Source organism: Patella vulgata, chromosome 2 (genome assembly GCF_932274485.2).
Source record: "Patella vulgata chromosome 2, xgPatVulg1.2, whole genome shotgun sequence".
Taxonomy (NCBI): Eukaryota; Metazoa; Mollusca; class Gastropoda; family Patellidae; genus Patella; species Patella vulgata.
In genome coordinates, this window is record NC_065880.2 from 6280191 (window position 1) to 6297861 (window position 17671).

General features: G+C 34.3%; 2 protein-coding genes across 2 annotated transcripts; both read left to right on the forward strand.

The window, feature by feature from the left end:
- LOC130010786 (fibronectin type 3 and ankyrin repeat domains 1 protein-like) lies at positions 1-7932 on the forward strand. Its single transcript, XM_056098832.1, has 4 exons — positions 1-15; positions 221-508; positions 1043-1123; positions 7918-7932. The coding sequence occupies exons 1-4, from the start codon at positions 1-3 to the stop codon at positions 7930-7932; spliced, it is 399 nt and encodes a 132-aa protein (XP_055954807.1).
- Positions 7933-11987: 4055 nt separating this feature from the next.
- Positions 11988-17429, forward strand: LOC126810229 (serine/threonine-protein phosphatase 6 regulatory ankyrin repeat subunit B). The gene is made up of 2 exons (XM_050535206.2): positions 11988-12262; positions 13585-17429. The coding sequence occupies exons 1-2, from the start codon at positions 12228-12230 to the stop codon at positions 16448-16450; spliced, it is 2901 nt and encodes a 966-aa protein (XP_050391163.2). The 5' UTR covers positions 11988-12227; the 3' UTR covers positions 16451-17429.
- The last annotated feature ends 242 nt before the right edge of the window (positions 17430-17671 follow it).

The following is a 17671-nucleotide window of genomic DNA, read 5'->3' on the forward strand; positions in this document are numbered from 1 at the left end:
ATGGTTGTATTTCAGGTTCGTAGAGGCTGTCAATGTTAACCAACAAGATATTAATGAGAAAACTCCCATCCTTCTGTCAGCGGAACGTGGTAGGATAGAAAAGGTAATACATTTAGCACAGAGAGGAGTAGGCATTGATGTTACAGGCCATACAGATACACCTCTTCATTATCTTGCAGGAAGTAAGGAAAAGTTAGATTCGTATGATAAATGTATTCAGTTATTAATATCTAAAGGTTTCGATATAAACAAACTAAACTCATCCAATGAAACTCCACTGTATTTAGCAGTTTGTAAAAGAAATAAAGAGATGGTGAAGTCATTAATTAATTCAAATTGTGACGTCAATATCAAAGAAGGTACCGTTTCGAAATCAATATTATCAGTGGCAATACAAATAGCAGAAACGACTATTGCTAAAATGCTGATTAAAGCTGGTTGTGATGTTAACAGCACTGATAAAAATGGCGTTACACCTTTAATGGAATGCGTAACAAATGATAACCAAGTGGTAGCTAAACTACTTATTGGACAAGGCGCATCTGTGAACGCTAAAGATAACAAAGGTCTGTGTGTATTGGGATACTTATTAAGTTCTTACTACCATCCTTATAGACATTATTCTTCATCAGATATTCTGGAGATGATGATGGAGGCTGGGTTAGATTGGACTAATATTAACAAACATAATAAAAATCTTTGTAGAGTAATTGATAGTGGCGATTATAAATCGGCTTCATTACTTATCGAGCACGGCATCGATGTCAATTCGGTAGATAAAAATGGAGATAAACCCCTTGCTCTTGCCTCCAAAAATTGTGAAACACATCTGGTGACATTACTAATATCAAAAGATTGTGATATAAATCATCAGAATCAACGAGGAGAGACAGCGTTACATAAAGCTATACAAGTTCGGCGATATTCTCATCCGAATCGGAGCAATGTTATAAAAATCTTGCTGCAGAATAGAATAAACCGGAACCTTAGAGACGCCAATGGACAAACGGCCTTGTACATGGCAGTAGATGCACGAGACAGATCTATTACCGAAGTTTTATTGAAGGCTGGTGCCAATGTAAACCATTGTGATAAGAGCCGACAAACTCCATTGATGAATGCAGTGACTAAGATGGACAATGTTAATGCCGATATTTTGCTAAAGGCTGGTGCTGACCTGAAACCGAGAGATGTATTAGGTAGAACTGCAATAAACCTTGCAGCTCTCTTGAATGATTCAATAGTTTTAGATGTTTTACTGAAATTTGCAAATTTGAGAGGTGAAGCAGAGTGCATCGATAATGCCTCATATGAAAATAGCAAAACACCTTTGATGGTGGTAGCAGGAACAGGACATAAATTTATAGTAGCAAAACTACTCACAGCTGGCTGTAATATCAACCTACAGGACTATGGTGGTAAGACGGCGTTGATGTTTGCTGTAGACAACCAGAATATTGGTGATAAGAATGGGAAAACAGCGTTGATGGTGGCCGTTGAAAAACAAAGAGACGGTCATTGTAAAGAATGGATGAAATATGGTGCATCGGTAAACCATGTTGATAATAATGGAAATACAGCATTAATGATTGCATTCAGGTTGAATAACGGGAAGATTGTAAATGATTTACTGAAAGCTGGAGCTGATGTTAATCTGAGTGATAGCGATGGAAATACAGCTTTAATGATTGCAGTCGGGTTGAATAACGGGAAGATTGTAAATGATTTACTGAAAGCTGGAGCTGATGTTAATCTGAGTGATAACATTGGAAATACAGCTTTAATGATTGCAGTCGGGTTGAATAACGGGAAGATTGTAAATGATTTACTGAAAGCTGGAGCTGATGTTAATCTGAGTGATAGCGGTGGACAGACGGCTTTAATGATTGCAGTCGGGTTGAATAACGGGAAGATTGTAAATGATTTACTGAAAGCTGGAGCTGATGTTAATCTGAGTGATAGCGATGGACAGACGGCTTTAATGATTGCAGTCTGGTTGAATAACGGGAAGATTGTAAATGGTTTGCTGAAAGCTGGAGCTGATGTTAATCTGAGTGATAGCGATGGACAGACGGCATTGATGACTGCAGCACGAAACTGTAATAGATCTATTTTAGAATGTTTACTCAAAGCTGGAGCTGATGTTAATAAAACTGATACAGATGGAAGATCAGCTATACATGGTATAATGGTTGGTGCTAGGGGTCGGAAATGGATCAACTGTCTAAAATTGCTTTTAATGAATAAATGCCATGTGACTTTGGGCATTCTATTTAAATGGTTACTGGAAAGAAACCAAGCAGATTCCCCATGTTATATTGCTAGAGATAATTGGTTGGTGGAAAAAGATGTAGTCGATCTTGTACGGTATCTCGTTACCGAGAACTGTTCTCTCAAAGGCTTGGATCTTAGAAGAGTCAAATGTCAATTTAGGTTTCCAGATAATGTGACGCTTTCCAAAATTTTTTTTGAAAGTGGTGCACCACAGAGAGAAACAGAGAACATTATTTCGGTACAGGATTCCACATACAATTTGATTCCGGGAGAATCAAACGATACGTGTGAAGAACAACTCGCTGACTTCCGTGATTTCTGTAAATCAAGAAGTTTGAAGTCAAGATGTAGAAGAGAAATCAGACACTGTATCGGACCAGGAATCAGCAGTAAAATAACTCAAGTTGGTTTACCACAACGTCTACAAGATTATGTCGTCATGAAAGACTTGATACCCGAGAAATACTTTACTCTTGTAATAAACAATACAGGTTATATATATGACGAATACCATTATTATTTTTAAAATGATTATGATGAAGACTATTCTGGTAAAGACTATTATGATGAAACTCTCTTTAACATATTCTGAAAACATGTATGATGAAAGAAATTTGGTAGAGGCTCTTTTTGTGAAGTCTGTGGTGATGAAGGTTAGTATAATAACCAGACAATTATTATGACTCGTCTGACTAAAGTCTCTATAATCAACTATTTTCGCTTAATTAATTGCACATTGATGTTTTTCAAAAGTATCGTTCAATCAAACTGATTATCAAGTATACACTTATGCCTGGCTTTTACGTGGGCTACGAATATTGGCGAATCGAAATTCTTGGTGATTCGGCAAACATATCAAAAAGATCGTAGAGAATCTGGAGTAGTTGATAAGCGGTTACGAATAGTTTAACACAAAGAGTTTCGATAATTCAAGGTTAATCCGTTGAAAAATATGCTGGATGTCACGGAAGGCTTCGACGAAATGAAAGAAACATCTATATGAACTAAAACGATTCAGTTATGAATGAGTAACGGATATGTCCAATACAGTTACGAATACACTACGCTCTCCACGAATAATGCCGATAAAGCTACGAAAAGTTTACGATATTTGAACTATTCGTTAAAAATCGAATAGAAAGTTGCTACGGACGACAAGAAATGGCTACGGAGGGTTTACGATACATCTACGAATTCCGAAATTCGAAGACCGTCGAAGAAAGTTTTTGACAAACAAAAGCTTTCGTGGCGGAACTACGAACAATACGAATGTGTAAGAACCAAATAAGAATCACTCACGAACTTCACGAACCATCTACGATTTATCTACGAATCAGAAAAGGTTTGGATTCGGGACGATTCTGGGCATTCGTAGCCCATATGAAAGCTGGCCATGAGAGATTTTGTTCCAAGAATAACTTACGAACTCCAAGAATCATCTATGATTTATCTAGGAATCGGAAAAAACGGTTGGATTCGGGGCGATTCGTAACATTCGTAATCCACGTGAAACATCATCCTCGGTATCCCCAGTGTTTTCATTCCGTTCTACTCCACTACACCCTGGGTTAATCCATAGGGTTTCCACGATTTCAAATTATCTACCCTAGCCTTGATTGTAGATAAGGTCTACGAACCAATCACAAAAAAAAAACAGTTTACAAACCAGCCGTTTCGCCTTCGTTTTATAAGGGTAGATAACCATATTCATGTTCATTTACTGAATGATTTATGTAAATAATGTATATATTTCTAATTCATTTATATTTAATTGTATTATCAAAATCTGTAGTGTGTGTCGCTGATTTCATATATGTATAACATCTATATGTTGGACTTTTATTATTGTTATTAATATTCGTTCTTTGTCTGAAATATCCCACTCTGTTAAGTTTATTAATATTGAACTTATATTTGGCAATTTGATTTACTATAACGTTTCTACGATATCACATGGACGTAAAACTCTGAACGATTCTCAATAAAACTCTTCACCCTACACATCCGGTCATCATTAAAGAAGAATATTGGTGCCAGTCATTATCACATATGCGATAGAACTGGTTAAACACGTTCCAAATATTATTTTATCACAGAGATCATTGCTACGATGGATGAGTAATCAATATTTCAACAATAGGAAGTGACGAACGCAAAAGGAAAACACGGGTTATCCCGTTATATAACTGAATGAAGTGACGGGTGATAATAGATACATGGGCGAATTTCTGCTCACTAATAATTCCTTCGAAGACCAAAAGTTGTTGTATGGGACTGAAAGGATATCTGACAATTCATAAACAAAATTGACTCTCACTAGATAAGAGAACATGAAAGAAAAATAGAAAAAGTCCGTGCATTACCATGTTTTTATAAGTATAGAATGAATAAACACCCGTGAATGTACGGACTGTTTCTATTTATCTCGCGTTCTCTTATCTAATGACATGCAATTACTTTTTTGAATTGTCAGATATACTCTTACAGTCTCATATAACAACGTTTGTAATTAGTTATAAGTATTTGCCATCATAATTATAAGTATTTATTATCTTTCTAATTAGTTACGAATATTTACTAACTTTCTAATTAAATGTTAGTATTTATTTTCTTTCTAATTAATTATAAGTATTTACTATAGCTCTAATTAAATATAAGTATTTACCATCTTTCTAATTAAATATAATTATTTACTGTCTTTATAATTAATTATAAGTATTTACTATCGCTCCAATTCAATATAAGTATTTACCATCTTTCTAATTAAATATAAGTATTTACTATCTTTCTAATTAATTATAAGTATTTACTATCACTCTAATTAAATATAAGTATTTACCATCTTTCTAATTAAATATAAGTATTTACTATATTTCTAATTAAATATAAGTATTTACTGTATCTCTAATTAAATATAAGTATTTACTACAATTCTAATTAATTGTAAGTATTTACTATCTTTCTAATTAATTATGAGTATTTACTAACTTTCTAATTAATTATAATTATTTACTTTTTTTCTAATTAATTATTAGTATTTATTATCTTTCTAAATAATTATGAGTATGTATTATCTTTCTAATTAATTACATGTATTTATTATCTTTTTAATTAATTATAAGTATTGGCTTACTTTATAATTAATCATAGGTATTTACTATCTTGCTATAATTAATTGGACTACACGCAAACAAAACGGACAAACTAGCGGACAACAAATATTGGATCATCTTAATGATACGTGGGGGGGGGGGGGGGCAGTCTTAAGCGTTCACTGTGCTATATAGTCCATGTGACAGACCTGGGATTTTGGAACATCATTACCAATTTGATGAATAAATTCAACCATGATTTTCAGTTAGCCTGGTGGCTGAAGTGTTGAAATTTGGTTGATGGACTTCCGGGTTACTTTGCTAAATTGCATTTTGGCGGCCATCTTTAAAGATGGCCGCCGTTATTTCATTGAAATTGAGCGCATCGGGGAAACCTTCATAACTCCCGAAAAGATCGACCTATGGATATGGAATGTGGCTCACAATGTTCACAAGAAAATGCTTCTTCTGGTGCTATATGATACTTGTTGTTGAATGAATCATATATTTTCCAAATCAACAGATTATTCTGGAAAAAGCAACCTTTTGGCATTTTTATTTTCCCAGGTTTTCATGATTTATTTTATAAGTTTACTACCAAATCCTGTTCAGAGTAATTTTAGCCAAATTATGTGTGTGATCTTCTTAAGTTATTCAATTAGCATAAATAAATACGCCCAGTGGTCCTCCCTATACAGCTGCGGTGGCCGCAAACTCAACAAAAGTCGTAAGTAGACTGTCAAATTTAAAATGTTGAACGTCGGCGAGGCAGGGCACAAACTTAGTGAACTTTTAGCTAGTGTGTCACAATCGAAACGATATTTGGGGACGGGTTGTTTCTGTGTCAAAATTTGTCCCTAAAGACAATTTTGAGATTATGTCACTTCTGTGACGTCATTTTCGGTTGGGGTTCTGTCCGATGTCCAAAATGACCGCAAGGGAGCTAAAGATGATCCGAACAATTATAGGCCAATCTCAATTCTCCCCACAATTTCAAAGATATTCGAAAAGCACTTGAGCACTCAAATTCAAACTTATTTGGAAACCTTCAATGTTCTTTATGCTTACCAATCTGGATTTAGATCAAATCATTCATGTGCTACTGCACCGATCCGAATGACAGGTAATTGGCTTGATGCTATCGATAATGGTGCGATGAGTGGTATAGTGTATCTTGATTTTAGCAACGCATTTGATCTCATTGATCATAAGCTTATTATTGAAAAACTACATCTTTATCGATTTGATAATAATTCACAAATTTTGATTGAATCATATCTTGACTCACGGAAGCAAATGCGGGGTTCCACAAGGGTCGATCCTGGGTCCTCTCCTATTCCTTATTTTTATAAATGATCTCCCACTCAATATTGAATCAAGTCAGATAGATTTGTTTGCTGATGACAGTACCCTGCATTGTTCACACAAAGATATTTAATCCATCGCCAATAATCTCCAAAATTATCTCTATTTGGTTGCTAAATGGTGTGAAAACAATGGGATGGTAATCAATCCTTCGAAAACAAAATCAATGCCGATTTCATCAAAACACAAAAGAAATCAGAAAAACCTAACTTTATCACTCCATGGTGAGAAAATTGAGACGGTTACTACCGCAAAATTACTTGGAATTCAAATTGACAAAGACCTTAATTGGGAAGCACAGATAGCAGATATGTCTAAAAAAAACTTGCATCAAAAATATTTCTCCTAAATAAGATAAAAGATCATTTACCTTACGAGACAGGAATTTTGTTTTATAACAGTTACATACTACCAATATTTGATTATTGCTCTATTTTTTGGGGAAATGCTACCAAAAGTAGATTAGACATTCTTTTAAAATTACAAAAGAGGGCAGCAAGAACTATTCTTGATGCACCGATTGAAACTCCGTCCACCTCTTTATTTACTAAACTCGGTTGGCTTACCCTTACACAGAGGATTCTTTACAATAAATTGTCTTAGCATTCAAAATTATTACATTTAATACTCCACTTTATCTAAATTTCTATTTTATTGAAAAATCTCTTGTTTCCAAAACGGATATCTTGCTCCGTTCACAGACCAGTAAATCTCTTTTTCTTCAAAATTGCAAAACGGAATCCATGAAACGTACTTTTCATTATTCTGCATGTCTTTTATGGAACAATCTGCCTTTTGATATAAAGATGTGTAAAAATGTTGAAAATTTTAAGATTAAACTGAAAAGTCATTTATTTTGCACACTGAAGGAACCATAATATTCAATTGACGACATACTTATTATTTTTAACTTGCAACTGCATTCTATTTTATGTTGTGTGTAATTATAGTGTTCTTCCTATTTTCTACTTGTATAATGTATATGTTTTGAAGTTTGGGAGTGACTTATCAAACTCCCCACTTTAAATTGCTATTGCATTTCTAATGATTTTAAATTTATCCTGATATTACATGTATATATGTCTTTGTAGCTTAGGAGGGACCTATGGAAGATTAGTTTTTTTGCAAACTAAATACGTTGCCTCATTAAATAAAGTTTTTATTATTATTATTATTATTATTATAGTATCATGCAAGTTAGGGCTTGTGATATATCATGTATAGGGTTTTCGTAGCCACTGAATTTAAAATTAAATTATTTATTGGAATTTTCGATGAAACGGAAAGGTTTGTTCCGCACAGGTATTAGCTTAGAAGGGACAAATACAATTTGTAGAACCAGATATTTGATGTTAGTGAACCCATTTTTTCTAGGACACCTGTTTCACACAAAATCGTATTTTCTATCCAGACGAACCTTCAGTATAATAATCTATATGCATACAAAGTTTATGAAAATACACATTCAAGCAGCATTTAATATGGTCTACCACCTGTAGGACACTCCCTTCAACTTAAAAATAAACTGTTTATTGGAATTTTCGATTAAACGTAAACTTTCTGTAAAATGTAAAATACTCGACTAATATACCAGTTGTAACATGTTTAACATCATATCTTTCCAAGCGAATTAACAATAAATTGTTCATTCGATAAAACGGAAACATTTATTATACTTGTAAAATAAATACCTATTGTGTATATGATACGTTGAAGTCTACCATGTAATACGGAAATTTGCAACACGTTTATAAGCACCATATCTTTCTACATGAACTAACAATAAATTGTCGATTGGATAAAAAGGAGACATTTTTTTAATATATATATCTGTAAAATAATATATGAATTATCGTTTTAACATCATATCTTTTGCCTCCCTTTTCAGGGATGGACACTCAAAAGGAGTATGATAGTTTCGGGGGTCCCTAAACTAGTCAATGTTCTCGCGTAGTTATGAATTTATGTCGTTTTTGATGAATTATTAAGATATATGCATAAGCTAAAAACACCAGGATATACTCTAGAAAGTACCATTTAAATTACAGTCAGTTTTTTCAAAAGATATTTCGAGCCTGGTTGTAGAGAACCCCGTCGTTCACGGAGCAAAGATAAGCCTGTCCTATCCTAGGTATCATATGTGTAATTTTATGTCAAACTTCACAATTGTCAGTATAAATATAACATTTACTTGACAATTATCACAATTTTCATCTGGCCTTAAAACATTTTAATTGGATTTGTGTTCCTGGTGTTATAAGCTTTCCAAATATGTATAGTTTGTTTAATAGGGAGGACCTTGTAGCGGAACTGTGTTTCTAAGCAAGCTAAAAATTTTGGTTGCAGGCCTACTAGACTATACGACAAAAGTTGCCGGGCATAGAGGCGTTAATGTAAAAACGGACCACATTACCATTTCTGAACGAATAAGAGATCTTAAATTCTTAACAACTGGATATATCATAAATAATTCTCAATACGGCTTAAAATGGTGTAAAGGCATAGTAGATGAAATTAAAATGACTCACTATTTTGGTGAAATGTCTTGTGATCTGTGAGATACAAAATAATCAATTCCATATTATGCCCCATTGTATTGTTTATGGGGTGTGTGCGGGGGGGGGGGGGGCGCATAGGATGTGTCATTTTTAGCAGTATCAGCATTATTTTTGAGTTTTTATTCATGTTCAGTGACTCTGAAAACCTTATAAAAGAGACATTATAAGCTATATAAAACAGTCATTCATGTTATGGAAATTCTGACCGCCATTTTGAATTTTCTCCATCTTGGATTTTTAAAACTCTTTGTTTAGATTAAACAAACATTGTGCACGAGCTAAATCTGCCTATTGCAGGTCTTTCTGTAGGCCTGAAATGTTTTCTAAATTATTATTTAGACATTAATTAACTGACCCAGGCCATAATCAACTCTCGATGGCATCGGATTTCTCCGATATTAAATAAATTAGAACGTATTAGTCATATTTTGATTTAATCTAAAAATGGAGGAGCGAGACTTAGCTTCGAGCAACCAGTACAGTGGTTGGAATTATTGCACGTGTCTTGTCAAACCTTCAAAGGCTAATATCTTCGCTCGCAATAGAGTAATTTGAATGAAATTGTCAAATTATTCATTTTACATTTATCTATTTTCGAACTATTGTAGCAAGAATGGCTAGCTCTTTATCTAAATCTTACGTAATGAATCTTTAATTGTAAGCTCATTGGATAGTACATGTCATATCAAACAATGAAATGACTATTATCTGACATATTGACCATTTTAGGAAATTTTGTCGCCATTTTGAATTTCCGCCATCTTGGATCTGGGACACTCATATTTGAGATTATTTTTTATGATCAATGTTTCTGATATCTATTCAATCACTTAAGTTGACCAAACAGATAATTTGGCTTATATGGGTCTGAACACGATTTGTTAGTAAACATACGAACAGACATGAAAAAAAAAAATCGAAAATGTTGCTTTTTTCAGATTAATCTTTTATTTTAAAACTGATAGTATTGATTAAACAACATATATCATATACCAGCAGATGCAGAATTATATTATGAACATTTTGAGATATATTACATATCCATATAGATGAAACTGTTGAGGAGTTATGAAGGCTTCCCCGACTCGCACTATTTCAAATAAGAAAAAAAACGGCGTCCATTTTTTTAAAAGATGGCCGCCAAACTGACATTTGGCAAAGTGACCCGGAAGTCCATCAACCAATTTTGGACACTTTAGACCTAAGGCTAACTGAAAATCATAGTTAAACCAATTCATCAAATTGGTAATGAATATCTGCCTGTCACATGGACTAATATAGTATCTGTGTGTAATGATACAAGTTTCACGCAAATAGACAAACAACACAAGGGGCAATCGAACAAAAATGACTGCTCTCGATGGTAGTTATGGCGATAGTATTTACTTTATAATTTTGTATTTTTAGTTTTAACATTAACAAAAATTAAAAAAAAAAGTTAGTTTGGTTCTTTCGCCGAATTGCATTGCATATTAGTACCTCTGCTGAGAGGATGATTGGTTTCCATATTAGCAGATTTTACGAATTATTCTCCCGAACGGTTGACTTAATGCTTCGATTGTCTCGATCATTACATTACTAAAGTGTGTACGATAAAAAAACATAGTCTCGGTTATCCATTTCATGATTAAATCATGACTTCATGAATGAAAGTTGAGCAGCAAATCAGATTCTAATCGCAGGCTAGCTATAACATCGAGAATTGGTTATGGTCTGGATAAGTTAATTAATGTCTAATTAATAATTTAGATAACATTTCAGGCCTAAAAAAGACATGCAATAGGCAGATTTAGCTCTTGCATAATGTATGTTTAAGATATCTTATCTTTAATCGCTGGTAATACAACGTATGCACTACAAATAAACCAAACATATATAACCACATTCACTCCCTGGTAAAACCGACAAAGATATATAACCACATTCACTCCCTGGTAAAACCGACAAAGATTTTCTGTCCTGTATAAATATCAACCCATATATAATTTTATGCGCCATTTATTGTCGTAATAAGGTTATACATTTGAGCAACATATTGACGATTTTATAAATGATAATGCGCTTTAAGCGAATAAAGGACTAAACAATTTTATTACCATCCAAGTATTAATGCTTTATTCATTTCTTTGTGTACAGTTTCAATAGATTGCAATATTACAACAGCTTTAGAACTTTCCTTTGTTTCACGGTAAATGATGAAAAGATAAAAGGTATGCCGACACAAACACTGGTTTAATAACATTTTAACATTTTAAAGTACTATTCGTCCGTCTTGGGACTGTTGATAAATAATATAATGTTCATAAATATATATAATGCATCCAGAATCAGAGAACCAGAAGCTTACACTGTTTCCAAATCACAGCTAAAGACTTACTTATTCAAATATCTTATCCAGAGTAGTTACTTTTATTTTTGTAATACACATTTGTGTTACTCTTTGAGCATACATTGTATGGATTGGGCATAGCGCATTATAAATATACACATTAGTAACACAATATATTTTCCATTTTGAACTAATGTCAATTTTAGTTAAATGTGTGTGGGGCGGGCTCATCAAAGTTTTATAAACATGTCATAGATTTATTTAAATCAGCTCATAGTGACATGTAAGACGATATAACAAGATAAGTATCCATGTATATCATATGAAATTAACATTGAGACTGCAGGGTGAAGATTTAGTAATCTTACTTTAGTCAATATTTTACTTTCATTTTACATTCTAAGAATAGTGTTTCCTAGAAATTAGCCTGTTAGCTTGTTCAACTAGACAGTTTAAATCCTGTGTGGTTGGTTATACGAGACCATTTGTTATATCGGTTACCAGGTGTTATGCGAGACTATATGTTTTATAGGAAACAAGATTCACTGTTACCAATCTACCACTGAATAATTTGACAAATTTACATTGTCTTCGGTTGAACTTGTTATAATGAGTCGGTGTAAAGCAGAGGAATTCAGAGAACAGTGAGTAGGATATAAATGTTATACATGTTCCAACTGTATCACGCAAAATATTATATTGTACATGTACCTATTGTGCCAGTATATTATGCATATTCATAATGTAAAATGGAACACTGCTCTAAGCGCCGACAACATATCAAACACAAATCAAATGACACAACACATATTGTTACAGTCTTTATATCAGGGTCAGATGACAAGACTAGTTTAACATCATATAATACTTTTATTCTCTGCTTCTTGCATATCAGTTAAAAACATCGTAATGTTAAAGACACCCAGAACTAACTTGTATTGAGGGAGCCATGTCCTAGCTTGGCACAAAATGTGCCAACTCCAAGACGCCCTCCCTTGTTCCGTTTCGTCCCGTGCCAAGGCTCCCACGGCCTCCGCTCTGTCCTATCTACTTTTCGTTTCTGCTTATAAACTCTTTCTAGACAAAGGATGTCATATCAAGTCTTTAATACAGATTGCATTACCAGACAAATGATATCTAAGAGAATATGCAGTTGCGTTATAACTCAGGCCAGGGGTCATAAGTAAAGACTTCCGCGTGGCCGTTAGCCGCGTCAGACCAATGTCAATGTCATAATCTGATAAGGCTAATCGATTTCATGTATGGAGGTTGTAAATTGATATTTCCTCAATTGTGTAACAATATACACATTAAATAATAATCAAAATATCTCTGAAACAAACGTTTCCTGGTCAAGCGGAAGGCTTATAATATGAATAAAATCTCTATGATTACTTCAAAAAGCCAATATGCTAACTATGGCGATGCGTTCAATGTGATATCATGGGATTGTCCTATCACGCGACACGATACCCTGTATGGCGCGCTGTTTAATGTCAGTCATCCCCGACTAACATCAGTTCATTTTTTTTATGAAATCGACCACACACTTCATCATTAATTTGTTTAACCCTTATTCGAATCTTGGTTATTCAAATAAAATCGTTATATGTAGATGGTATTAAAGACTCCGTATACCTGCCCATCTGTTATAGCTGGACCTTTTCCGATTTACAGAACCCCGATGTCTGCTACATATTAACAACAATAACTATACATAGTATTAAAATAAAGTGTGCTTATGAAATGTTAAATGTCCGTGTCGTCTGTAAAGCCATACGTATTGATGACTTGTATCCTATATTTGAGGATATTTCTGGATTTATTGTCTTTTTGCGGATTGATAACGTTAATATTGCATTCTTCATACCTTATTTTAAGTTAAAAGAGATTGTATTTAGAAAGGGATCTTGTGTTTCATACCATATCAACCTATCTTTAATATTGATTGGATGTTTTATTTCAGGTTAGAAAAGGCTGTAAATAAAAATGATACAGTTGCCGTAGAAAGAATTATACAGGAGTATGTGGAATTAGGAAACGAATACGGTATACGACATGTGTTTTGGGTAAAACTCTGTGAAAATGCTCTTAAAAACAAATGCTTACCAATAGCTAAACTGGTGCTGCCTCCTGAGTGTATTTCTAACATTGAAACCAGTAAAACTCTGATGAAGGCTGCAATAGAATCTGATTTCACGGAGGGTGTTAAATTTCTCCACTCTAAAGGAATACCTCTTTCTTTTGCACTACCATCGAGTAATTATTTGTTACATTCAATATCCGGTAACTACTGGAGTGTCCTCATTGAGTGTGCCAAAAACAATAAGGTCGAGGTGTTAAAATACCTGCTAAAACTCAAATATCTTGATAAGAACCCAGATAGAGAACATACGTTAATAATGTTATGTTGTCATGAACTAAACATTGAAAGTTTGAAGATTTTGTTGAACAGTGAACTAATAAATACCATTAACCAACAGTCATGGAATCTTGGATATTCTGCCCTACAATTTTGTATAGATGGAATGAAGAAACGTTCGTCGTTATTTGGTATTGATGTACGAAACCCGAAGAGAGTTCTTGATTGTGTAAAATTATTGGTGGAGGCAGGGGCGAATGTGAATCTACAAGCGGGGAATGGGAAATCACCAATCCAACTGGCTGCTAACCGTGGTATGGTGACAACGGTAATATATTTGGTACAGACAGGAGCAAGCCTTGATATGACAACAAACCAAGGCACCCTCCTTCATTGTCTTGCAGGGAGTGACCAAAAGGCAGATTCTTACGATGAATGTGTTCAGCTATTAATAACCCATGGTATGGACATAAACCAACTGAACTCATCGAATAAAACTCCACTGTATCTAGCAGTATGTCAAGGAAATGAAGAGATGGTGGGGTCATTAATTAAATCCGGTTGTGACGTCAATATTAAATTAGGTTACGACATGGAATCTGTATTAATCCAACTGGCTGCTAACCGTGGTATGGTGACAACGGTAATATATTTGGTACAGACAGGAGCAAGCCTTGATATGACAACAAACCAAGGCACCCTCCTTCATTGTCTTGCAGGGAGTGACCAAAAGGCAGATTCTTACGATGAATGTGTTCAGCTATTAATAACCCATGGTATGGACATAAACCAACTGAACTCATCGAATAAAACTCCACTGTATCTAGCAGTATGTCAAGGAAATGAAGAGATGGTGGGGTCATTAATTAAATCCGGTTGTGACGTCAATATTAAATTAGGTTACGACATGGAATCTGTATTAATGGCTTCAATACGACGGCAACGGACGGCTATTGCTGAAATACTCATTAAAGCTGGTTGTGATGTTAACAGCACTGATAAAAATGGCGTTACACCTTTAATGGAATCCGTAAAAACTGATAACCATGTTTTAGTCAAACAACTTATTGGACACGGGGCGTTTGTTCACGCTAAAGATAACAACGGATGTTTCGTATTGGACTATTCATTTCGTTATAACTATTTATTTCCCGCTTACCACTATACCAACGATCAATCTGCTTCAGCAGACATTGTTAAGATGTTGATAGAGGCTGGGGCTGATATTCATAAATGTGATAATCTGCTTCGCAGAGCACTTGTTCAGGCATATTATGCAACAGCATCATTGCTTATTGAACACGGCATCGATGTCAATACGGTAGACGAAAATGGAGATAAACCGCTTGCTCTTGCTTCCCAAACAGGTAAATTAGAACTAGTGACATTGCTAATATCAAAAGATTGTGATATAAATCACCAAAATCTAAAAGGAAAAACATCGTTGCACAAAGCTATACTAGTTTCGAGATTGCACAAAGCTAAAAAATGTAGGGGATATTCTCTTCAGAATCGGGGAGAAGTTATAAAACTCTTACTACAGAATGGGATGAACGTGAATCTAGGTGACTTCGATGGCCAAACGGCCTTGTTCATGGCAGTAGGTAATGGAGAAAGATCTATTACTAAAGATTTATTGAAGGCTGGTGCCAATGTAAACCATTGTGATAAGAAACGACAAACTCCATTGATGACAGCAGCAAGCAACTGTAATAGATCTATTTTAGAATGTTTACTGGAGGCTGGAGCTGATGTTGATAAAACTGATACAGATGGAAGATCAGCTATATATGGTATAATGGTTGGTAGTCGTGGTAGGGATAGGAAGTGGATCAACTGTCTAAAATTACTTTTGACGAATAAATGTCACGTGTCTCTGGGTACTCCGGAAAAAAATAGAAAAACTCTATTTGAATGGTTACTAGAAAACGACGAAGCCGATCTTATATGGTATCTCGTTACAGAGAACTGTTCTCTCCAAAGCTTGGATCTTCGAAGGGTCAAAGATAAATTTCAATTTCCCGATACGTTGATGCTTTCAAAAATTCTTTTTGAAAGTGGTGCAGAAAAGAATGATATAATCTCGTCTTTAGATACAGGGGTGTCTTCTTCCAGATGCGTTTCTTTTCGGGAAGTATTTGAAGGTAAACATCTCGATAAATTCCGTGATTTCTGTAAATCGAGAAGTTTGAAGTCAAGATGTAGAAGAGTAATAAGGGAATGTATCGGGCCAGGAATCAGCAGTAAAATAACTCAAGTTGGTTTACCAAAATATCTACAAGATTATGTCGTCATGAAAGACTTGATACCCGAGAAATACTTTACTCTTGTACTAAACGATAAAGATGACGATGATTGTAGTGATATTTATTATTCTACTGATGATAGCAGTGATCATTATTATTCCACCGAGGAAGATGACGATTATAATGAAGAGGATTATGGTGATTATTATGACTGGTCGGACTGAAGTTTGTATATTCATAACTGTAGCTTTATTTTACCAACTGCGCCAATGCAACTGGATAATCATACCAGGCCATCTCATGTGATGTACCTGTCATTTCGTTTCACCGTTCGCGTGTCTAGGTAATGTACTGACATTGATGTACCTGTCATTTCGTTGTACCCCTCGCATGTCTAGGTAATGTATTGCTTCATGTCGATATTTAGGAACTATAATTAATTTTAAACTAGAGTGTAATGTGTCTTTCCAAGCTTCCACAATATGCTCCAAATATTCCCAAGCACTCATGTTTAGCGTAGAACAGGGTATCTCTGTGTCTCATTTTAGCAGGATTACACGATATAATCATTTTTAAAATCATTTCTTTTTGTAGTTACAGCATTTTTTAGATATAATACAATACAATTGTACATTTTCTATATTGTCACCAAATTGCCTTCTTATTAGTTCATTAGTTATTAGTGGGCGACATGTTTCCATATTGTCAGCCCGTCCATGTTTTAATTATCGAAACCTTTGATATGAAATGAAATGAAATGAAATGGAGTATAACAACCTACTGTTCTGCTCCTAACCTGGGCTAATGAAGACGGGCATACGCCATACAGTGTGCTATGAGGGAAATTTTGCCCGGACAGCGGCACTACGGCCTACTCTTATATCGAATTCCATCTGCCAGGGGATCTTTTACGTGCACGCCAATGTGTACGCGGGACCTCGGTTTTTCGTCCCATCGGAACGACTAGACAGCTTTCCTTGTCAGCCCCTCCGTCCTGCATCACTGACAAGGGAGAACCACGCCGGATGTCGGTGATGCACGACAGAGGGGCTGACAAGGAAAGCTGTCTAGACATTAATTTACAACATAGTGGAATTGTTAGTTATAGGATTTTTTACTATCTTTCTTATTCAATAAAAGTATTTACTATCTTTCTAATTAAATATAAGTATTTACTATCTTTCTAATTAAATATAAGTTTTTACTATCTTTCTAATTAAATATAAGTTTTACTATCTTTCTAATTCAATAAAAGTATTTACTATCTTTCTAATTAAATATAAGTATTTACTATCTTTCTAATTAAATATAAGTTTTTACTATCTTTCTAATTAAATATAAGTTTTACTATCTTTCTAATTAAATATAAATATTTACTGTCTTTATAATTAAATATAGGTATTAACTGTCTTTATAATTAAATATAAGTATTTGCAATCTTTATA

Coding starts and splice junctions, on each gene's coding strand:
- LOC130010786 (XM_056098832.1), top strand. Junction 509..1,042: donor GCGTAACAAATGATAACCAA/GTGGTAGCTAAA, acceptor GCACGAGACAGA/TCTATTACCGAAGTTTTATT.
- LOC126810229 (XM_050535206.2), top strand. CDS start 12,228: ATGAGTCGGTGTAAAGCAGAGGAATTCAGAGAACA. Junction 12,263..13,584: donor GCAGAGGAATTCAGAGAACA/GTGAGTAGGATA, acceptor GTTTTATTTCAG/GTTAGAAAAGGCTGTAAATA.